Source organism: Pseudorasbora parva, chromosome 7 (genome assembly GCF_024679245.1).
Source record: "Pseudorasbora parva isolate DD20220531a chromosome 7, ASM2467924v1, whole genome shotgun sequence".
NCBI classification, from domain to species: domain Eukaryota; kingdom Metazoa; phylum Chordata; class Actinopteri; order Cypriniformes; family Gobionidae; genus Pseudorasbora; species Pseudorasbora parva.
The window spans coordinates 29,260,346-29,284,576 of record NC_090178.1 but is presented as its reverse complement, the minus strand read 5'-3'; the positions used below and the strand labels follow the sequence as shown (position 1 = coordinate 29,284,576).

Sequence of the window (24,231 nt, the reverse complement as noted above, 5' to 3'; positions counted from 1 at the left end):
TATATAAATATATATTATATGATGTGTATGACCACGATGTATTAATAAAAAAACTGAATAAAAACCAGGAAACATGTTGATCTTATGATACAGGCAAACTACTAAAGCACTCAGACCTTCATATTGAGTATCTTACATGTGTATTCTCAGAAGAAATGGCTGTGAATTGTTGCATTTTAAGTGTTTTAATTCATAATATCTTCAGTGCAAGACATTTTATACATCAAGTTTTTTCCAGGGATGTTAATATAATTTTTTTTAAAGCATGACCCAGTCATATGTTTTTTATTGCCTCTAAAACGTATAAATCATTATTGACTAAATTGAAATAATTTCTCTGTAATCGTGGTTGCTGCAGTCATTTGAAATGTTACAGGCCTTAAACCATGCCGGAAGTGATTTGAGTTAATCAATAAGGTGCATATTTGGGTTATTGACCCCGTTTAGTACAGTTGATTAGCTTCTGCTCCACAGTAGTGTGGTGATGGAGTGAGGTAAAGCCGTTCCAGGCAAAAAGCCCAGCATTTGTTCCCAAACTTCAAACTGCACCTCCTCTTCAGACCTGCAGTTTCAAAAACATTTCATATCAAACTGAATTCATGTAAGAATGACTGCTATGTAACACCACCGTTTGAGTGTAAATGATATCCCAGTCTTTTACCTGTTGAGAACGATGAACACTACTGAGGTATCAGGTCTGATAAAGGCAGATATTTCCAGGCTGGTGTGTTGGCTGAAGGACACACCCACTCTCTGTGACCCCTCCCATAAGAACTTGCTGTCAGTTTTAAAAGCACAAAAACAAACTTAGACCTAGTTTATCCTATAAATGCTGGAATATTTGTATTATATTATTCAGATTGATAAAATATTGCGTAGTTGTACACAACCCACACATGATACAAAAAAATATAAACATTGGCAACATTTAATAGTGAAATTTAAACTTAAGGTGATGATACACAGGGCAACTTTTTTTTTCTGGATACTTTAAATCAGCCGTGGGCACTGTGTCTCACCTACCATGAAGCTGGTTTAGCTGGCTAGCCAGATTTGTTTAAGCTTAGTTTGTGCCAATCCTGGGTTTTAGGTACCATTAAAGTGGTTTGGCTTTTAGCTGTGTTCATCGCCATAGTAACTTAAGCTCCACAGCTAACATGCTCTGGGGCAGGTTATGTTCTGGATAAGAGATCTCAACCTGAAATCGGGCCAATCAGCTGCAAATTAAAGGACATTACATAGCAAATGGTTTTTAACAATGCTTATTTATAATAATAATTTTGAATGATTTAGATAATTTATGTAATTATAATACCCTTAATCAATTACACATTTATCATTTTAGTTAATCAATCATTAATAGGCACTTTGTTAAAATTAAAATAAAAAGCCTATAAAGTCATACAAATAAGCTTTAAAATCAGTAAATAAAACTTAAAAAAAAGAAGTTTACTGAGCTTAAATGTTCAATTTGCTCCATATATCAACTAAACTAACTTCATAACTTGCATACTATTTTTTCTTTAAAGGGGGGGTGAAACACTCAGTTTCAGTCAATCTCATGTCAATCTTGAGTACCTATAGAGTAGTATTGCATCCTTCATATCTCCGAAAAGTCTTTAGTTTTATCATATTTATAAAAGAAATATAGGCTGTACCGAGTCTTTCCGGAAAAAAACGAGCGCCTGGAGGCGTATCGTGTGGGCGGAGCTAAAGAATGACGAATGTGCACAAAGCGGTGACGTCCTCAAGCGTGGAGAAACCCATCGCTATCTCAGCTAATACAGATAATGATCCACAATCAAATCTGAGGCTGAAATAAATTGAACAGGAGAAATGGCAACATCAGGATGTCCGTCTCTGTGGTATGTACTGTATTTAGGGGCCTTTGTGTGTCTTTACGCGCAGTTTATGAGGACATGATTCGGTTTATGGACTATTGTATGTGACTAGACCTTAGAGGTAGCAAGCAAAACCGTTAGCGCATTTGAATGACGAAGCACGCAATCGTGTCGTTTACTGATGTTTACTCATGCGACGGTAGCCAATAGCAGAGACATTTGAAGCAGATTTACTCACCGGCTGCTTCCAAAGCAGGACCGAATCTTTATCGCTGGGACCGCTCTGTCAAAAACACACTTCTTTGGTATGATTTGGTGAAGTCCTGTGACAGCAGTGACCGTGGAAATCCACTTTGCGACGCGACTGAAGCAATGCTTTGAAGCTTCCCGTCATTTCTGCGTTCAAATCGGTTCAAATGCAGCGCTGCCTTCCCAGAATGCTGTGCTGAAGCGTTGAAGTCGCTCGACGTCACCCATAGGAATAAAGTGGAGCGCGGCGCGTCATAAGTGTTCACGGACGACTGGATCTGCGACTGGACTGTTTACGGCGTGCATTTCCTCTCTCTCCCTCTAGTTACGCGCGCGGGCACCCTACCGGGAGAAGAGCCCGTACGGCCCATACAAGGACCTTCCGATCTATTTAACGTCAAGTTGACCCACCTTTTCCCATACTCGAAAAAAACTCGCCGAAACTTGTGAGAAACCGGAAGGAGTATTTTTAACACAGAAATACTCCATCAAACGTCCAACATTAGTTTTTGAAACTTTGTCTATGTTTAGGATGGGAATCCAAGTCTTTAAAGGTGTAAAAAGCTCAGTATGCATGAAACAGCATTTCACCCCCCCTTTAAGTTGTCCTCTTTCATAGACAGCTTTTCTTCTTGCTGTGTTTTTTTTTATTCTTATTATTTTTCAATCATGTAATATTCAGCAGAAGAGAGAAATTAATCTCACTGCTTGTCTCGCGAGAAGTGAATCTCAGTTCCACAGCGTGTGATTGGCTGTTCACTACTGATGTCACAGCTAAACTCAGGGTCAAAGCCTGAGTTGACAGAGAAACTGATGATCAGCATCATGGGACCAACAAAGCCTTAATACAATGGTTTGGTTTCGTCAACTCAAAACTAATCCTGTAACCCTGAGTTTGTTAAACTACCATCATGGTACAGGCCCCTGGTTGCCTGTTAACGGCAACCTCGCTCAAAAAGTCACATTTAGATGCCATTTTTGTGCAAGAGCTAAAATCTAAAGTTAACAGTGGAGTCTAACCTGAAGTGGGCCATGCTGTAGAAGGTGGGCTGCTTGTAGAAGATATCTTTTCTTGGGTCCACAATAATGGGGCTGTCCACAAAATTCTTAACCCAATTTGGCCCACCTTCCTGATTGAGGGCCAAGTTCCAGTCTGTCCAGCCTGCCACATAGTTATTCATGTCCTAAATAAAAAGAGGTACATTAAATAATCATTTTTAAATAATTACATTAAAAAAATACTCTATTATATTGCAGCCCCTTTGTATGCAAGTGGCAGTGCAGCCTTAACACAAAATTTTGCCTGAAATATTTGAAAATATAATCCTTTTTTAGGAAAAAAGATGGGGCGGGAAAAGGCTTAAAGGATTAGTTCATTTCAAAATGAAAATTTCCTGATAATTTACTCACCCCCATCTCATCCAAAATGTTCATGTTCAAGTTTTTTGAGGAAAACATTGCAAGATTTTTCTTCATATAATGGATTTGAATGGCAACCAATGGTTGAAGGTCCAAGTCAATGCAGTTTCGAAGGGCTTCAAGGGCTCAGCATGATACCAGCCAAGGAATAGAGTCTTATCTAGTGAAACCATCAGCCATTTACCCAAAAAAATTAAAAACTTTGGAGTTGCGTCACATGGCGTAGGTAATGTAACGTAATGACCTACATCATTGATCCAACTTTAAAATTGCCTGACATCGTTGTTTTGCCTTTTTTTTTTTTTTGTAAAGGGCCTCAAAAGTTTGATTTTGCACATTTGTTTCTCCACCTACGTCACGGCCGTGACCTTTCTGATGTGATGTCACGTATCGTGAATAATCACAACTCCGAAGTCACACATCTGAGGTTAAAGTATAAACATTTTTATTTATTTTTTAGAAAATGGCAGATGGTTTCAATAGATAAGACCCTATTCATCGGCTGGGATTGTGCAGAGCCCTTTGAAACTGCATTGATTTGGACCTCCAACTATTCTGTTGATGTTTTCCTCAAAAAACTTAATTTCATCTGAACATCTTGGATGAGATGAGGGTGAGAATTATCAGGAAATTTTTATTTTTAAGTGAACATCCTTTAAATATATTATTAAATATACTCTACAGGTAAGCCTTTTCTAAATAATAATATTAAATATATATATATACAGTCAAACCCAAATGTATTCAGACACCTTCAACATTGTCTCACATTATCATAGTTTATTCGCTAGAGTTAAACGCTGTCAGAACAAATTAATGTTGATATTAGGCTGAGATGCGCCTCGCCTGAAACAGGCGTTGAAACAAGTGCAGGCAAGACGGACAGTTCTCTCTTGTACTGGATCAGACACCTGCGAGATCAAAGGCGGATATCGCGGGATTCACATTCATGTACTGTGTTGCTGATAAACTGGGTGTAATTTAAGTTCTGTTGCTTTTATATGAAAATAAATATTATGAACAAGAGTCCCAAAGTTTTTGTTATTTATTTCCATTCAAAAGACCTGTTTATCAATCATTTTTACTTTAATTACATACATGTTTTAATTTTTTTTTATAAATATGACAACAATCACAACCCACAGAGAGGTCGCACTGTCCAAGAGTTTGGGAATTTATACACATAAAAACATGATATGGGAGTTTTAAAATCAAACATTTTAAAAAAGAACCATACATCACGGTTGTTTAAACCAATGAGCATTAAGCTGTGTCATCAGGAAGTCGTTTCCCATCATGCTCATGGTCAGGGCAGTCGGTGAAGAGCAACTGCGCCCGACTGCATAATCTGACATGTCCACCTTACCAACGCGAGAGATTATTGACACACGTCAGCATGACATCAAAGCAAGTCGGACCACACTCTGACACATTTCTAACCAGCATCTCGCGGTAATGTCAGATAACTTTGATAGAAAGGTATGGAATGGATTAAAAATCAACCAATCAGCTGTTCAATTTAAGTACACAATTAGATAATACTAATTGAGTTCAACCAATGACCAAACAATGCTTCATTTAGTTCAGTCTGTGGTGTAAAAGGTCACATTAGCAATTCAAGAAAAAACACGTAAGCAAAACATGGTCAGTGTCTGAATAATGTTACTGGTAGTCCACTGTATGAAGAATTTTTAGGCAAAATACATCAGTTTACTTTATTTTGCTATCCTCACTTGCATAAATGAACTATACTGTCCTGCAACCACTAGAAAAAAAAATACCTATATATATATATCTGGTGTCAGAATCATTTTTGGTTTGACTATGTTATATGTAAATCCTATAGTATATCATTTTTATCTACATTGATTTTCTGAATGATCAAGTACCTGTATGATATCATGTGCATAGTCCTCTGCTCTGTCCCAGCTGCCCAGACGCACACCATGATCCCCCGGTTTCCAACCAGAACACGCCTCGGTTGCAAACAGGAAGTACTCAGGGTAGAGGTGGTGTGTGTTTGACAGGGTGATGTCAGGCGGCGCAAGACTGTCCAGGTACCAGTGAACACCAATGCCGTGGACGTAACGTGCTGCTTGTACGTCACTCAGAACCTACAACAGGTAAAGAGAGGTGGACTCTTAAAGGGTTAGTTCACCCAAAAATGAAAATTCTCTCATTAATTACTTACCCTAATGTCGATCGACACCCGTAAGACCTCCGTTGAAATCCAATGGCTCAGACAGGCCTTCATTGACACCGATGTCATTTCCTCAAGACACATAGTCCATCTCACTACAGTGGCTCTACAATCATTTTATGAAGCAACGAGAATAGTTTTTGTGTGCGCAAAAAAACCCTAAACTTTTCACTATTCACTATTTCACTATCACTACTCAAGTCGTTATTTAGTTTTTTTGCACACAAAAACTATTCTCGTGCTTCATAAAATTATTTTAGAGCCACTGTAGTGAGATGGGCTTTGTAATGACGTCTTTAGTGCCTTTTATGGGTCTTGAGAGAGGAAATGACATCGGTGACAAAGGACTGCGGGTGAAAATTACCTTTGAGCTAAATCCGGTACAATACATGAAATGGAAACATTTATGTTAAAAATTGAACATTGTCCTTTTATAAATAAAGTAAAGTAAGTAAGGTGTCAATGAAGGCCTTTCTGAGCCATCGATTTAAAAAATTGTTTTGTTTTTTTTTTTGAAAAAAAATCTTCATTTATGTTCAGAAGATGAACGGCAGTCTTGCGCGTCGAATAACATTAGTGTAAGTAATTAATGAGAGAATTTTCATTTTTGGGTGAACTCTGAACCTCTTCCCATCCCTCTTTGATTGCCCCCTCCTCACTTACCACTTTGGCCCAGTGTGGAAGCAGAACTCGGTTGTCATCAAGGATCATAAGGCGGGTCTTGGGAAAGGATGAGGAATGGAGTGCTGGGCCCAAATCCAGGGCAATCCAGTCACGCTGTGTCTCCGGAGTAAAACCCAAAGCTTGAAAACTGTAATTTGTCATTTGGCCTGCAGTGGGCTCATTCCCTGATGTCAACCCCCAGAATGAAAGATTATATTTCCCATACTCCTCTAGAAATCTGAATATGACAGATCAAAAAAAAAAGGATAAAAATTACTGTTACAGAAAAAAAAATATTACAGTCCGTTTAGATATTTGTATTTAAATGCAGTATTAGGTTTTGTCATGCACCTAATGTAGTACTGAGCCCAGGTCTTATGCTCTTTGCCTCCTGGCTTGCCTTTGAGTGAGCCCTTCCCAATCAGTGCACCATTGGTCTTCAGCCAGGCGGGGGCGCTCCAAGCACTGGCAAACAGATTGAGAGGCTGAGCAGAGACAGCCTGTGCCCGCTGCAGCAAGGGAATCTGGGGAGGAAAGATGACTTGTGTTGTAATTACACGTATGCAATATGTGTCCTATACAGCCATTTTATAATTGTTTGCAAGGAGACAACACTATGCAAGGAGACACTATTGAGTCAGTCACTTGGGAAGGAATCCAGAGAATCCATGTATTTACTATGTGATATAGTCTATTAGAATGACAAAGAGTTCAATAGTTCAATAAAAAGAACCGCTGCACATCTCCAAGCAACAAACAGTGGTGTACATTGCTGAATGAATTTTTGTTTTTGAATGAATCGATTGAGTGAATGATTCAACAGTCACTCATAAACATGATGACGTCCTTTTTCCTAGGTGTTTTTCGCAAACAGACAGCAACGTTGTCAGAAATCAGAATGCTCCCTGTTCACATGGTTCTCCTTGTTCAAAACTTTTTATGCATTTTGGCCATTCATTTACACGACAACGAAATTTTGGGGCCTGAAAATGGAAACTTGAAAACAATGCTGCCATCGTCTCTGTGTAAACTACAAAAAAGCTAATTTGTGCAACTTTAGTTTCTTATTTTAAAATATCAATCATTTCTTATTTTAGAATTCTTTCTTTTTTTAAACACTAGTCTGATGTAAATAATTTTAAATGTAAGAATTTAACAAAAGATGACATGCATTGAATAATTTTAGAAATAAAGGACTTGCTGCCATCTAATGTTATGGTTTATGGCGGTTACAGTTTCATATATAAAAAAAAAAATCAATTAATGTCTTTATCATTTAATATATCAATATTCAAACACAAGTGCCTTATTGGCAGAGGCTTTTAGACTAACACACATCTTGTTGGGCTAGATAAAAGTACAAAAGACGCTAGATTATTAACAGTAGCAATAGTGGAGGGTTAAGGCATGTGGTAGAAGGTTTTGATGCAAATCAACTTTTGCTGAACTCTCCCTTTTCCCATTAGATGGGAAAGGCATTAATTTATTATTAGAAATTAATAAAATATTTGAAAACTGGAAATAGTGATCTAATGGTTGTAGGGTATAGGGAGGGCATTACTGTCCCAACAATCATAAATATAATCATTTACACTGTTATTTTTGCATACCATTTAACGTACAACAACACTGAAGTGCATATAGTATCTGCCACTGTTTTTATGTATAAATAGCATCTAACTACCATTTACACTTATTGCAAATAAAATATTGCTATTTTTATATATTGCAGTGAGAATCTATTACTCTTTTCACTTTGTGTAAATAGAATCTATTGCTTAGAAATATACTATTTTCACTTAGTGTAAATATCATCTATCGCTATTTGAATAAATTGCTCTTATATAAGTAAAAATGCCCTAGAAAATTATGTGCACTAACCACAAGATAGAATATGAAAAGTGTCGTGAGTCAGCTGTCCACAGCAGGCTTTTTAACCAGTCATGGCAACAGGCCAGCACAAAACAAAAAAAAATACTCCACAAATGTCGAGTTATAACGATTGTCAAAATCGCACACCCCAAATTTGTGATGGTGTGTTTCTGTTTGTGTATGATACCTTCATGTGAATATCCTCTTCGGCCAGGGTGAAGTTCTGGAGATCGTAGTCCCCTGGAGTGTCAGCATACGTATAGAGGCGAGTTGAAAAATCACAACTGGCCACTGGTACTCTCACGAAACGGTACCCTATGCCTGTGACAGACAGGGATGTGCACCATTCAGAAATGAGAATGCTGAACCAATTTTCATCCTCTGTCCCTCTCAGTCTCTGTCACTCTCACCATCTGGGGAGAAGTACTCTCTGAGCAGCTGATCCTGGGCTCCAGAGGACAGAGACAGAATGTTCATGGCTGCCGCATCTGTCATGGCTCCCCCAAATCCTTTAATGAGCTGGAACTTCTGACTGGGATTCAAAGTGAATCTAAGAGCTGAGATTCAGAAGAAAAGAAAGAGAGGAATTCAGCATTTGACCTAATATTAAATATATTTCATTTTGAATTGAATACTACTTTCTCTAGTTGACTTCTTTATTCCCAGTTACCATGAAATCAAAATGGACAATTCTTAATTTTTATTAATTTTAAAAGATTTTTCCTTGTACATCATTCATTTTTATTTTGTGTTCCCTTGTAATCTTCGATTAAAATTACTTCCCCTCCCACTTGCAGCGGTCTTATCTTTTCTCCGATGATGCGTTTACTGGTGTGAGGGCAGGACAACCATCACTCAAATGACATCACAGCAATAGGAAACCAAAACCAAACAATCAGTTCCTGCCTTTTTTCTTGTTTGAGAAGGATATATGTATACACATGGATATATGTAACAATGGGGGAAGAAAAGACTTCCATTTTTGAACCGCAACTTTAAAAGGTGCACTCTTGGCAAAATGTGTAACTGGGCCGTTTGTGTGACAATTGTATTATTTTGATATGTTAAAAATTCCATAGAGCACCTTTAATGTATTTCTTTTCACCTAAAAATGAAAATACTGGCATCCTTTAATCTCACGTCATTCCAAAACCATAACTTATGTTCATCTTCAAGACACAAAATTCTCCTCTTTTATGTCCATCCCCTGAAAGTCCATGCAACCAATGTTTTCATTCACATATAAATAATGAGTGCAAATAGAGTTAGTCTAATCAAATATGGTAAACACAGAAGCTCAAAAGAACAAGCCTGATGAAAAAAATCAACTTGGTTTATTCTCTTGCATCTGTTTTTACCATTTTTGATAAACTATATGTTTACATGTGAATGAATGAATTAAAGGTGCACTATGCAACTTTCCGTCCACTGGAGGGAGCCTATTCAAAACAAATGCATAGTTTGATGACGCCAAGTTTGAGCTCAGTATCTTGGGACATGTGGTCTTCACCTCACTCAATAGGACTCGGGCAGAAATCATGTTCATAGATGCAGTTATTAATGTTACTGTAGTGAAAAGCAGAGTGGGACCAAGTGTTGTGGAGCTGAGCACGGCCGCTGGAGCGATTGTTAAACAAACACACCGCTCGCGAGCAGCGGGACTTTTATGATGACGGGACGATGCTTGCAGTATTTCCGCTTTTCCGGTCATGAGTATAAGGTAAAGCAGCTCTGTTTATCATATTAGATACATTTAAGTGTGTTTAAAATGATGTTATGATGTTACTCTGTGCGTTCGCTCGGCGCTGCTGTGACACTTGTTCACACTGCTAAGAGAAAAGCGCTTCTGCCAAATAAAACTGAGGGTAACGCAGATATAATGCAATAGACAGGCGACTCCCTCAAATGCTATGCTGACACGTCCAGGTTCATTAGTTAAAATATCAATTTTCTCACAATTTACAAATAGTTGGAAACATTTGGGATATTGTAAGTACTCAACTGAACAAAATATATTACACTGGCCTAGTGGTTTTTGGATATTTTACTGCACAAATACTACATAGTGCACCTTTAAATCTGTCTATCATAAAAAGCCATTGTGTATCTTCTGAAGTATCTTCATATGGATTACTTTGCAATCTCTTTTTGCACTTTTTGATTTGTAATTTTTTTTTTGGTCCAAAGTATTTGGAACGACATGACTGTACTAAATGATGACAAAATTAAAATAGCTTGAAGACCTAACCCATATAGAAAACTTTCACACTCAAGTTGGCATGAAACGAAAGTTGCGATGGTCTTTTCTTAAAGGGGTTAGTTCACTCAAAAATGAAAATTCTGTCATTAATTCCTCACCATCATGACGTTCCAAACCCGTAAGATCTTCGCAACACAAATGAAAAAAACTTTTAAAAAGTCCATGTGATTCCAGTGGCTCAAACTTAATTTTATGAAGCCACGAAAAAACGTTTTTTGTGCAAAAACAAAAAAACGACTTCATTCAACAATTGCATTGTAGCCTGTGCCATGTCTCCTAAGCAGTTTACATTGTAAAAACAGCTCCCGCGTAATCATCACACGTATGATGCTCACGTGAACAGCAGGCTGCCGTAGAACTCGAAAGCGCTGTGCTATTTACAATGTAAATTTGTGTTCTGAAGATGAACGGAGGTCTTACAGGTTTAGAATGACATGAGGGTGAGGAATAATGACAGAATTTTAATTTTTGGGTGAACTAACCCTTTCACTATTGTGATGTATATCCGAATGAAAGGGCTTCTCGAACAAGGAAAAATTCAGGGTGGGAGTGGAACTTGATTTTGTCCATAGGGAATTGATTGGATGGTTGTGGGTTCCATATCTTTAAACTGATGGAAGGTTGTTCCGCCCTCACGTCATCAGAAAATAATATTGAAAAGGGGTATTTTTAAGTTATTTTGATTAATGATTATAAAGGCATGTGAATAAAAAAATATGTCAATGAAGAAATCATTTATAAGTGCTGCAATACTTAGAATTGTCAATTTGATTGAATAGCACACTCACCTGCCCCTGTGCTGTTTTTCTGGAACTGTCCGTGACTCCTCACGAGTCTGCTGCCAGATTTACTGCTGACATATGACAAAAACTGACCGGGATCTGGCAACAAAATCCGGCCCACCGAGTCGCAGAATGTCGCATTGCACACACACACAACCGAACCATGACCGAAATTCAGTGCTTGACAGTCCGTACTGTCAGCTGGACAGAGTGACACAAACAGACACATGAAACCAATTAATATATCTTATAAAAAAAATCATAAATCAGTTTTATATTTAGTTAATAAACACACCTCTTGCTATGATTACTCCAGTAAGCAGAATGAAAAGGGCTGTTTCTCTCATTCTGTCGATGAGACGCTGCGGAGATTAGTTAACGTTACATGTAAACAATAACAACAATAACGCTTATTCATATATTTAAACGTGCTCTCACGACTTATTCCTTTTTGGCAGACAGTCCCCTCTGTGTATTTAGTTTGTCCGAAGCCTAAAAACGTAAACATTAATATTACTGTCCTTAAATTTTGTTTAGAGACACTTTCTCATAGTGTTTCTAAGCTGTAAACAGTCAATCACGCACCATGCGACTGAGTTCCGGGTGAGGCTGCAGCCACATGACCACCTCATTTATCACGTGACTTCCAACAATGCTTTAGAACCATTCAAATTAGTATTATTATTAGGCTGTAAACTGTTCTGAAGGCAAAAGGGGGTCAAACACACTATTGCTATGGTTTCCCTATATATATATATATATATATATATATATATATATATATATATATATATATATATTTACAGTCACCTAAAGGATTATTAGGAACACCATACTAATACTGTGTTTGACCCTCTTTCGCCTTCAGAACTGTCTTAATTCTACATGGAATTGATTCAACAAGGTGCTAAAAGCATTCTTTAGAAATGTCGGCCCATATTTATTGGATAGCATCTTGCAGTTGCTCTATTGGGTTGAGATCTGGTGACTGTGGGGGCCATTTTAGTACAGTTAACTCACTGTCATGTTTAAGAAACCAATTTGAAATTATTCAAGCTTTGTGACATGGTGCATTATCCTGCTGGAAGTAGCCATCAGAGGATGGGTACATGGTGGTCATAAAGGGATGGACATGGTCAGAAACAATGCTCAGGTAGGCCGTGACATGATTAAACGATTCCCAATTGGCACTAAGGGGCCTAAAGTGTGCCAAGCAGGGGTGTGGGACTGGGGGGATAAAGGGTACTGAGTAACCAGGGCCCGAGGCAGGGAAGTCCGTTTTCTATACATACACATACATGGTATGGGGGCCCAGCAAGATGGTTTGTACCCAGGGCCCAAAATTTGGTGCTACGCCACTGGTGCCAAGAAAACATCCCCCACACCATTACACCACCACCAGCCTGCACAGTGGTAACAAGGCATGATGGATCCCTGTTCTCATTCTGTTCACGCCAAATTCTGACTGATTTGAATGTCTCAACAGATATTCAGACTCATCAGACGAGGCAACATTTTTCCAGTCTTCAACTGTCCAATTTTGGTGGCTTGTTCAAATTATAGCCTCTTTTTCCTATTTTTAGTGGAGATGTGTGGTATTCGGTGGGGTCTTCTGCTGTTGAAGCCAATCCGCCTCAAGGTTGTGCGTGTTGTGGCTTCACAAATGCTTTGCTGCATACCTCGGTTGTAACGAGTGGTTATTTCAAAGTTGCTCTTCTATCAGCTTTAATCAGTCGGCCCATTCTCCTCTGACCTCTAGCAGCAACAAGGCATTTTCGCCCACAGGACTGCCGCATACTGGATGTTTTCACACCATTCTTTGTAAACCCTAGAAATAGTTGTGTGAGAAAATCCCAGTAACTGAGCAGATTGTGAAATACTCAGACCGGCCCGTCTGGCACCAATAACAATGCCACGCTCAAAATTGCTTAAATCACCTTTCTTTCCCATTCTGACATTCAGTTTGGAGTTCAGGAGATTGTCTTGACCAGGACCACACTCCTAAATGCATTGAAGCAACTGCCATGTGATTGGTTGATTAGATAATTGCATTAATGAGAAATTGAACCGATGTTCCTAATAATCCTTTAGGTGGGAGAGAGAGAGAAAGAGAGAGAGAGAGAGAGAGAGAGAGAGAGAGAGAGAGAGAGAGAGAGGCTTGTAAATGTTTTCCAAGGTTTTTATTATGAAAAATTCTGCATGCTTATAAGTTTATTGAATTCACATGATTTACAGACGTAAGCGAAACACAAATGTGCATTACAAGAAGGCACACAATCGCTCCAGGATGGATGGATTTCTGTTGCTGAGAAATATGAGCTCTTTCTTTCCTTCTTCAGATAGACCTGTTGGTAAAATATAATAGATATTGAAAATGTGTATCTTGTAACATACATAAAAGTCTATTCTGACTTTTCATGTCAAAATGATCCTAGTTTACTAGCGTAACAGAAATGAACGTGACATTTCTTTTGTACTGTGGATATAAAAGAGCTATAAAGCTTGTCAGAAAATACTACTCATTTAGACCAGAGATTTTCAATCTTTTATATGCAACAAACCCTCAAATATGATGACCCCCATGCTAAGATTTCAAAAGCTATATACATGTGAAAAATTGTCTATAATATTTGGAAAATAAGTTTCTATAAACAATTTTTCTACTCACACAGTACTGTTATAGTACTGTTTTTTATGTAATCAGAATCATTTACAATCAAATACACATCAAATGTACATTGTTTGCCTTTTCACTATGTAGCATTAATGCTAAACAAGCATCCTACTTAGTCAGAAAGTGAAAAAGAGAGCATGAAAAAGGACATTGCCTATCGCTTTTTTTTTATTCAGTCCCAAAATCACTTGAATGCACTTTCAATCATAATTATGGCTTGAAACCTTGAAAAAAGGAACTTTTATTTTGCATGACAACATTATTCTCTTTACACACAGCGCTGCCAGTTGCCACTGCTTGCACTGAAGACACGCAAATAACACAAACTTACTGTGCGGATGCTGCAGCCAGTTACGGTCTAAATAGTACAGATAACAGCTCTCAAACTCCTTCTCATTGTAGTTGGGCACAGAAACTGGCACAAATGGTTCCATATTATCAAACCCCTCCTGAAAGACAGAAATAGAGGCATGTGCGAAATCAAAAAAAAGAGATAGAAATGCATAAGCCCTGTATCTTGACAAAACATGCAACAGACCATGTCAGGGGCCTCTAAAATTTTGCAAACGGTTCAAAGTCTATTGTTGAAGTACAAAGCAAAAACAAAGCTCTGTTAACTTAGGGCATTTACTCTGCAGTTTAATGAAAAGGGCATAATGTGGTTCTTGTGTGTGTGAGAGATGCTGACCTCTCCTAGTAACTCATTGGGAAGATAAGCAGACCGTGGCTTGAACAGGGACCCAGTCTGAGATAGCGCTGTCAAAATGGCACCTCCACTCTATAAGAGATAGCAATATAACGCGAGAGTAAAGGCCTGTTCACAACTAAGAAAACTATAGCGATAAAGATAGATATATTTCTAATAATCATTCTACACATAAAAGAACAGCAGCATCCACACCGCAACTATAACTATAATGACACAAAACAATATAGTTGGAATCTCTTTCAGGATAACAACAATAAAAACATTGATAGCCAATCAGAATCCTTCCTGCTTTATGAGCTCAAGCATTTAAAGCAGCAAACTTACTTAGGAATAAGCAGAACGATATTGTGGGCTAATATAGTTATTAAGGGTGTAACGGTACACCAATCTGACGGATCAGTACGTACCTCGGTTTTGAAGTCCCGGTTCAGTACGATTTTGGTACAGCAGTTTTAAAAAAAAAATCTTTTTTTAAATTTTTATTCAACAGTGGTATTATATACTGAAAAAATCACTTCAACCACTGCCGCCGTTTGAACTGAAGTGCCTATACAGTGATCTCTCACGTCACATTAAAGAGCGTCAAAATGGCATTTATCGTTTGAATTTCATGATAACATGCACTGAATTCCTAACATGTTCGTGTGGGAACCCGAATTGAAGTATGTCCTTAAAACAAGCCGACTGTTAACTGTTAAAGATTGCATTCGTACAATTCGTTACACATGTGCACCGAACAGAAAGCCCTGTGCCGAAACGGTTCGGTACGAATACGTGTACCGTTACACCCCTAATAGTTATCGATCTTGGTGTGAACAGGCCTTAAATTGACAGTAAACAACATACTGAAAGTTCAATCTGCAATATAATATTGAGTTTTTTTTTACCCAATCGTTTTTCATCATCTTCCTCAGATTATGAATCAGAGTCAGCTCCTCTGGCTCACACTGCATAAAATAAATGATACTAATTATTTAATAACATAAAAATAATTGTGTAATAATGTTATTTAAGCATTTATGAATTAATCTTTTATTCTGGCTAATTTATGCCAACGTACCATAGTCTTATCTTCCTTTTTTAGAGATGTTTTTCCCCACAGAGCATTTACTCCATCCACAGCCACGGCCAGCTTAAAGGCCACCTCGCCATCTGTGGCGCCCCCTGCCTGCAGCCTCAGCTCCCGCATTACTGCACCCACCACATCACTGCTGCTCTTCATGCGGTTTACACCCTGTTCAAATTAAAATCAAATTATAAAACAAATTCATGAACATGAAATAATTAATGCATACACAAGATTAAAATAATAGAACAAGGTGACAAAACTGAAAAAAATCCATTTAAAGTAGTAGTAATGGGGAATTTTTGGATGATGATGATGATGATGGCGATAGTGATGGTGATAATGATGATGATGAAGAAAACTCACCTGATCAACAAGCTCCCCTAACGGCTGCCCCTTCTCAGTACTTTCTCTCTTTGTCCACACATATCGCTGTGTCGTCTTTAACTGTCAGTTGATCAGATTGACATCAGAGCATCTCAGTAAAACATACAAATATTTAACCAAAATAATAAAGAAGTGATAAAAATAACTTACTCAAATAAGTATTTTTATAGTATATTACAAAGTAATATTAATTAACTACATGTACTATCTATAGGGTTAGTTACTATATTAATTATGCATAATTTAATGTTATTACGATATAGGAATGCACACTTAATCATAATTGAATGGCACGTGATTTGCCAAAGGCTGCACTTTTTTTATTATTATTTGAGTTTGTCAGTAAGGCATGGCTCTGTGATCAGTAGTAGAGTGCTTTCATGCAGAAACTCCAAATACACCCTGCAGAAGTACGTTGTTCCAGGAAATCCCTATGGGCATCATACTATCGCTGTAGCTGAATAAACAGAAAATTGAAACGCTTCGATTAAACATGACTAATAAACACACGACTATGATTATATATATATATATATATATATATATATATATATATATATATATATATATATATATATATATATATATATATATATATAGAGAGAGAGAGAGAGAGAGAGAGAGAGAGAGAGAGAGAGTGAGAGAGTGTGAGAGAGAGAGAGAGAGTGAGAGAGTGTGAGAGAGTGTGAGAGAGAGAGAGTGAGAGAGAGAGAGAGAGAGAGAGAGAGAGAGAGAGAGAGAGAGAGAGAGAGAGAGAGAGAGAGAGAGAGAGAGAGAGAGAGAGAGAGAGAGAGAGAGAGAGAGAGAGAGAGAGAGAGAGAGAGAGAGAGAGAGATCTCCAAGCCATCTCGGGTTATTTTCTAGCCTAGAAATCTAGACACACCCTAGCGACAGCAAATCTAATCTGCCCGCGAGTATCGTCTAGCAACTCTCAATACACGTCTGAGCTGTAAAAACCAAACTCTGGTCAGGACAATCACATCGTGTATAGAGTCGGTGGGCTGGGCTTACAATAATGATGGCCGATTTGCGCGTGCTACAAGTAAATGCAGAAGCTGGCGAACAGCGGTCTTTCGAATCAGCTTTGACGGCGAAAAGAACAAAGAACGGCACTCAAGTCATTATTAAGAAGGGAAGATGTGTTCGGAGTTTTGCCGACCGGATATGGCAAAAGTTTAATCTGTCAACGAGCTCCGCTTCACCTTCGTTGCTCTGGTTGGTTGTAGCGCTATCCAATTGTGCGCAGAGGGAGTTTGAAAGACAACCGTTTATCTCGCCCCTCGGATTGAGCCCTGTCAATGGTGAGTTTCCAGACCAAACATCTTGATGAGGGTCTGGCTTGTCAGGCTAGGTATTTTCATGATAATAGAGTATATTTATACTTCAATGTTAATTGGCATAGTCTTTATCACTGTACTGAATACTGAAATAATATGTTGTGTGACTTATTCTGTGTAAAAGGCAACATCATCTCAAAGAAGGATGATCAACTGTTGTTATGAAGTGAATTGTGAGAAAAAACATGTTATTAAAATGTTGTCTTTTGTCAGACAAGAGGTTCATAAATCTTTCCAAATGTTTGGAAAGATGTTTGACGCATGTTTCTTTTTCAACTGTCATCATAAGCGACTGGAGCAGCATTTACTACTGATCACAAAACCGACTCTGTTCACTGGCAAGCTGTCCATACAATATGATTTCATAAAAGTAATCATAGCAATTTCATAAAAGTAAGCCAAATTTATTATAAACCGAAAATGATTCATGCAGCCATATTACTATAATAAGTACATGTAGTAATGTGTAACTACATCATCTTAAGAACTGACAAAGAATTAACATCACCTTCAAGAATTGAAGAATTGACAAAAATGTAAAATGTGCACCTTGAATGCAATGTAAGTCGCTTTGGATAAAAGCGTCTGCCAAACGCATAAATGTAAACCTTAAAATAAAGTGTTACCAGATTTTCTACAATTTCTACTTTCATCACACTTTTACGTTAGAAAATAGAAATACATATTTTTTCCCTGGGCCAGACAGGAGGTGAGCAGAAGTGATCAGCTCACCTACTTTCATACCCATAAACCCTAATAAACACATTGAGTACCTTGGATAAAAAGCGTTCATTGGTGATTTTGAAGTTCTTCAGCCATTGGGAAGCCTGGATCGGCTGGTCAAAGCGTGAGGGGCGGGAAGAAGAGGGTAGCAGCTCTTTACAGTTCTTGACCCACAGATGAGCTAGAGAAAGACCATCATAACATCAAACTTCACCTCATCTTGCATTTGGGTTGAATGTGGAATCAATGATTGAATGTGGGTCAGTGCAGCTCACCATCAGGTATGTGCAGGATCAGCCAGCCCTGGGTGTAGCAGTAATGCAGGGCGTGACATAAAGACAGGGTCTTTCCAGAGCCAGTATCTCCATCTAAAGCACATTGTCAAGGAATGTGTGAAATATTAAGTGTGGAAGATGAATATGCACAAAGTAAAACAGCTCACTGGGAATTTTCTGTTTGAGGATACAGAGTATATAACGCAGAGGGGGCTTGCTGTATTCAGCTGTTTTAAGATACGAGATAAGCTCCAGCCCTGGCGGCCTCACCATCACGCAGCCTTCATTAAACGTCTTAACCTGAAACGAGTACAAACGTTTATTAGTCAACATCAACCACAACAATTATGCCAATCTATCTAGACTATATTAAATCGATACTTAAGTGCTCTGCACACACATAGTACTATACTCAAACCTGCAACTGGAAACGTGGAGGCAGACCATGGGGGAAGAGTTTTTGGATGTGAGCTGGGGGGATTGTGTAGTACTGTCCAGTATGCCTTTCCAAATGGCATGCCTAAGAAAGAAAAAAAAGAGGGTTGGCGAGGAGGATGGATGGTAACAACGTAAAGAGCTCTGAGCTTTCCATAACAGATTTTCCATCCTGTATATTGGGGCAGTTCACTATGTGAATATTAAATAATAGGTAAACCTCAAAGAAAAGCAACATGATAAGATGCTCAAGGCTGGATAAACGGTTGTCTTTCAAATATCCTCTGCACGCAATAGGATAGTGCTACAACCAACCAGAGCACTATCAGTGGTGAGACAAGTGGGTTGTGGCTAACGGCCGTTTCACACCGCAAGCGTGAGCGGCGCGTGAGCAGCGCGTATTTTTTTCGGCGCCCATGTTAATCAATGAGTGCATTCACACCGGGAGCAGGAGCAGCACGTGAGCGTCAAGCAGGAGCGTCGCGTGAGCAGCAGTGAAGCGGGGGTTTCGGCTGCGAGCCTATTTTTGCTGCGCTGCTGACGCTTCTGACGCTCAATTAAAGTGAAAGCACACTTTCAAAGGACAAAATAAATGTGATTTCACACAAAAAGTGCCTAAAATGCACACAGGAAGCACGTGTAGTGTATTTGAACAATAACTGGAGTATGTCAGAGAAGAAAACGAAGAATAAAAATATCTGTGGAAGATTTTAGCAATTTAAACTTGGTTATTCAGTTTGGGTGAAAGTATGGTTATGATTATAAAAAATAAAGTAAACTAGCCAGAAAATATAACAAACTTTCGTTTAGTTTAGTATTTAATACTCAGACAGGTAAGGCTCTCGGTCTGCAGCTGCAGTCAAGGTGCAAAGCGAAAGCACACTTTTGATGAACAAAATAAATATAATATCACAAAAGCGCTCAAAATGCAGAAAAAGAAAACGAAGAATAAAAATCATCTGTAGAAGATTTACCCATTTAAACTTGTTTTAATTATTCGGTTTGGGTGAAAGTATTATAAAAAGTAAAGTAAACTAGGCAGAAAATATAATAATTTATTTTAGTTTAGTTTAGTATTTAATACTCAGACAGGTATAGGCTCTATCATTGTGGGAGCCGCTGCTGTGACGCTGCACCAACGCTTCCAGTGTGAATACACTCGCGCGTCTGCAGCTGCAGTCACGGTGTAGTTACGCTGAAGTGCAGCTCACGCGCTGCTCAAGCTTGCGGTGTGAAACAGGCGTAAGTCTCATGCGTTTTCCCACCAGTGGAACTAGTTGATAATTAAACTATTGCCGTATCCGATCGGCAAAACTCTGAACACATCTTCCTTTTTTAAGAATGCCTTCAGTGCCTTTCTTTGTTAGCAAGAACCGTCGCAAATCTAGATTTCTATGCTAAAGATGCTCAGAACATTTATAAAATTCCTTTGTATTTTGTCCCAAATTCTGTTTTAGTACTGATATCTAACAATAATAATTAAATGTTTTTAGATTTTTTTCATAGATTCTGTCAATTTTTCTGGATTATGTGTATTGTGATTTAATACATACAGCTATGGAAACAATTAAGAGACCACTGCAAAATTATCATTTTCTCTAGTTTTACTATTTATAGGTATGTGTTTGGGTAAAATTTAAATTTTTGTTTTATTCTATAAACTACTGACAACCTTTTTCCAAAATTCCAAATAAAAATATTGTAATTTAGAGCATTTATTTGCCAAAAGCAACAACTGGTCAAAATAACAAAAAAGATGCAGTGTTGTCAGACCTCGAATAATGGAAAGAAGGAAGCAAGTTTTCTTCCAGGACAACCTTGTACATGGTTTGATTAATCTGCCTGATTCCAGCCTGGCTGAAGCACCCCCAGATCATCACCGATCCTCCACTAAATTTCACAGTGGGTGCGAGACACTGTGGTTTGTAGGCCTCTCCAGGTCTCCGTCTAACCATTAGATGACCAGGTGTCAAAGCTGGGACAAAGCTTGGACAAAGCTGAAAATTTGATTCATCAGAGAAGATGACCTTACTCCAGTCCTCTACAGTCCAATCATTATTGTCTCTTGCAAACCTCAGCCTGGCTCTTCTTTGCTTCTCATTGATGAAGGGCTTTTTTATAGCTTTGCACGACTTCAACCCTTCCCTTAGGAGCCGATTTTAAACCGTCCTCGCCGTGCACTTCACCCCTAGCTTCCTTTTGCCATTCATTTTGTATGTCACTTAATGTCATCCTACGGTTGTTGAGTGACATTCGAATGAGTTGGCGGTCATTCTGGTCAGTGGAAAGTCGTTTTCGCCTGTTTGGTCTGCAACTTTGTTTTCCCCAATGTCTGCTGCTTGACCTTGTTCTTATGAACCGCCGTCTTTGAAATTTTAAGGATGGAAGCAACCCGACGCTCACTGTATCCATCTGCTAGTAAAGCCAGAATTGAATCTTTCTTTTCCTCACTCAAAACTTTCCTTTTCAACTTTTTTTGCATGGGTAAGTTTTATTTTTATACTTTTCTTTATTAAATAAGATTTAGTTCAGGTGATCACCTAATCAGCACCTCATTCAGTAGAATGAGGTGTACCCATGTTGGACTTCAACAGTCATTGGAATGGAATGACTTCCATTGCATAAAGCTTAAACAATCGAATAAATCTTTTAAAATGTAATCAAATTAAATTTAAATAATTTCATTTTTACCTCTGTTTTTTTGGCAAACAAAGTGCAGCAGAGGTTTACTAGTTAAAAAAATGGATGAAAAATACATGATAATGTTTTCATTTTCCTAGACTGGATGTGAGCGCAGCATGAAAAAAAGCAAATAGAACCCATTATAAATCACTGACGGCATCTACAATGGATACAGTATACAGACACATGTTCAGTTTCTGATGTACTCCACGCACACAAGTTTGTCGACAGCAGGAAGTGTTGGATCTGACAGTAGCTGCATCACAAACCAGAAGAAAAGGATTTCATAATGCTTTGTCTGTAAATGACAGTTTTATATAGAAGTTTTCAAAACACTTACTCACATGCAATACTGAGTAGGCATCGATACTTTATCCTATGCAAAGACATTAGCCAATCATAACAGTCATCGTTATATATATATATATATATATATATATATATATATATATATATATATATATATATATATATATATTTGTTTGTTTGTGCAAAAACGAATAACATTATAATAGAAGTGTACCACAAGGAGCATTACAATAAATAAATAAAAATCCATATCATGACCCCTTAAAGGTCTGTTTTGATTGATATCTACGTATATCTTGATTAATATTTTTTGGACTTACTGGATCCTGCTGTGAAGTTCTGAAGACTGACAGCGGATTTGGCTCAGCTGATGATGTTTCTACAACAACCGCCTCCAGCTGATGGCCGCTTCCTTGGATGTGGAGATGTCTTAATTTCTGTGTGACCTGATAATAACGTAATCATTTTTATGATTGATCTGTCCTGTCAAATGTTCTTAACTTAAATACATTTTATAGATAAATATATTATAGTATATGAAAGGTTAATTACACTTACTGTAGGACGCAATCGCGAGGACAGTTTGTGCAAATTCATATTCTAAAACAAAAAAAATTTGAACATTTAACCACAGATGTTCTTTTCATGTAACGTTAATCAGGATGTCAACTATGCTCACATTAAAACTGTTAAGCTGATGACTTATGCAAACGTCTACTTATGGTCATTATCTATTTGTCGAAAATAAATTTAATTAATTCTTATAATGTTATTCTCAGAGAGAGTCTCGCGGATCTTCCATGTCTTTCACCTTGCGAGCGATATGCTGGCTGAAAGCATGAAAGTACATACATGAGGTGTGATGCGGCTATACCATGAACAAAACACGAAATAAGGCAACAACTTACCCCTAGAAAAAAAGTCGTCAGATGCGCAGAAAACAACTTGTCACGTAAGGGTTACATATAAAGCGATAACCACGTATTGCTGTTGCTGCGAACGGTCGTACTGTCACGGGCCACGGGCTATGGGGGTCGCCATCATTGTTTCAACAGACGTCGGAAGTTACGTCATTACGCAAATGACGACGACGCATGACCAAGAGGTCAAGGTTTGCCTGGTAAGCATCAGAAATGATTTATGTGAATTAAATTCATACACAATACGATTATAATGACCCGCTAGCCTCCGCTGTTTAATAAGTATACCATTGCTTCTACTGCCGGACATTCTGGCGTAATAAATCTTTGTGCATTTTTTTATATCCAATTTTATGTTTTACTTTTTTTTTACTTTTGCCTTTGTTGTGCGTCATTTTCAATTAAGCTTTGTTGTTGTTGTTGTTGTTGTTGTTGTTGTTGTTGTTGTTGTTGCTGCTGCTGCTGCTGCCAATTTGTGCTTTAGTGGTGCAGTTTAGTGAGACTTTTTGAATGTTACGCCAGGTGGCGACAATTGACTGATCTTTTTGTTGAATAGCTATCATGTGAAAGAAACACTACTAGTGCTTTCGTTTAAATAGAATAACCGTTAATTGCTTAATAACTGTTTTAAATCAAATCTATAAAAGGTTTTACTTCTTTCAACATGTCAGACAAGGAATACTCTGTTTTTGTTATTAGGATTTTTATATATCCATCAGTGTGGAGAGAAGTGGAGTGATTTAAATCCATTTTTCTAATTCCAAAAAACCCTTAGGCTAAATTATATTTTGAATATTAAAAATTTCAAAAAACTAAATAGCCATAAAAACTAAAAATGCCCTTTATTTAAATTGTTTGTTTAAGGCTTTATTCAAATGTAGTGAGAACATAGGTTTGCTTAATTGTTGGAATTCAATAAAAGAAAGAAAGAAAGAAAGAAAGAAAGAAAGAAAGAAAGAAAGAAAGAAAGAAAGAAAGAAAGAAAGACCTCCACTAAAATGAATGGGAATACTCAAGATTTCGTTCACCCAAAAATGAAAATTCTGTCATTAATTAGGCTTTTCACCCTCATGTTGTTCCAAACCCGTAAGACATTTGTGTATGTTTGGCATACAAATGAAGATATTTTTTGAAGGAATCTGAGAGATATCTGTTCCTCCATTGACACCTACGCAACTCACACTTTGACGCACCAAAAGGTTCAGAGATGGTAACACTAATTTATATGAATGTTGTGGATTAGTCCAACATTTTCTGAAGAGACACAATCGCTGATGAACAGATTTGATTTAGGCTTCTATTCACATATAAACATTCATCAACTCACACATCAATTGTGGTAAACAGAAGCTCAAGCATGCTTGATTGACATGCAAGAACCAATCGGGTCTTTTATGCAGCACATTTGAGCTTCTCCAAGAATCAGTG

General features: G+C 37.8%; 2 protein-coding genes across 3 annotated transcripts; both read right to left on the bottom strand.

Annotated features, from left to right (window-relative positions):
- Nucleotides 1–166: 166 nt before the first annotated feature.
- On the bottom strand, nucleotides 167–11,912 carry gba1 (glucosylceramidase beta 1). Of its 2 annotated transcripts, none has more exons than XM_067449010.1 (11): nucleotides 11,725–11,912; nucleotides 11,582–11,648; nucleotides 11,293–11,487; nucleotides 8,655–8,801; nucleotides 8,432–8,565; nucleotides 6,724–6,896; nucleotides 6,373–6,610; nucleotides 5,399–5,623; nucleotides 3,111–3,274; nucleotides 662–778; nucleotides 167–562 (listed from the first exon to the last, which is right to left on the bottom strand). In XM_067449010.1, the coding sequence occupies exons 2-11, from the start codon at nucleotides 11,631–11,633 to the stop codon at nucleotides 457–459; spliced, it is 1,551 nt and encodes a 516-aa protein (XP_067305111.1). In that variant the 5' UTR covers nucleotides 11,634–11,648; nucleotides 11,725–11,912; the 3' UTR covers nucleotides 167–456. The 2 variants fall into 2 exon arrangements, with proteins under 2 accessions (XP_067305111.1, XP_067305110.1); XM_067449009.1 differs by having other exon boundaries at nucleotides 11,582–11,778; nucleotides 11,872–11,886.
- A 1,539-nt stretch (nucleotides 11,913–13,451) lies between these two features.
- dap3 (death associated protein 3) lies at nucleotides 13,452–22,968 on the bottom strand. Its single transcript, XM_067449008.1, has 13 exons — nucleotides 22,792–22,968; nucleotides 22,442–22,483; nucleotides 22,204–22,329; nucleotides 18,876–18,977; nucleotides 18,649–18,757; nucleotides 18,458–18,550; nucleotides 18,233–18,363; nucleotides 16,102–16,182; nucleotides 15,730–15,903; nucleotides 15,557–15,616; nucleotides 14,649–14,738; nucleotides 14,292–14,409; nucleotides 13,452–13,631 (listed from the first exon to the last, which is right to left on the bottom strand). The coding sequence occupies exons 2-13, from the start codon at nucleotides 22,478–22,480 to the stop codon at nucleotides 13,546–13,548; spliced, it is 1,209 nt and encodes a 402-aa protein (XP_067305109.1). The 5' UTR covers nucleotides 22,481–22,483; nucleotides 22,792–22,968; the 3' UTR covers nucleotides 13,452–13,545.
- Nucleotides 22,969–24,231: the final 1,263 nt, after the last annotated feature.

What these genes read in the sequence shown, in the direction of transcription:
- dap3 (XM_067449008.1), bottom strand. Translation starts at nt 22,480, where the DNA reads ATGAATTTGCACAAACTGTCCTCGCGATTGCGTCCTACA. An exon ending in GATCCTGCACATACCTGATG is followed by an intron (nt 18,364 to 18,457) that starts GTGAGCTGCACT and finishes GTCTTTCTCTAG; the next exon opens with CTCATCTGTGGGTCAAGAAC. An exon ending in CTGGCTGCAGCATCCGCACA is followed by an intron (nt 13,632 to 14,291) that starts GTAAGTTTGTGT and finishes TTTTACCAACAG; the next exon opens with GTCTATCTGAAGAAGGAAAG.
- gba1 (XM_067449010.1), bottom strand. Translation starts at nt 11,633, where the DNA reads ATGAGAGAAACAGCCCTTTTCATTCTGCTTACTGGAGTAATCATAGCA. An exon ending in AGAGTACTTCTCCCCAGATG is followed by an intron (nt 8,566 to 8,654) that starts GTGAGAGTGACA and finishes TGTCTGTCACAG; the next exon opens with GCATAGGGTACCGTTTCGTG. An exon ending in TGGGCTCAGTACTACATTAG is followed by an intron (nt 6,611 to 6,723) that starts GTGCATGACAAA and finishes TGTCATATTCAG; the next exon opens with ATTTCTAGAGGAGTATGGGA.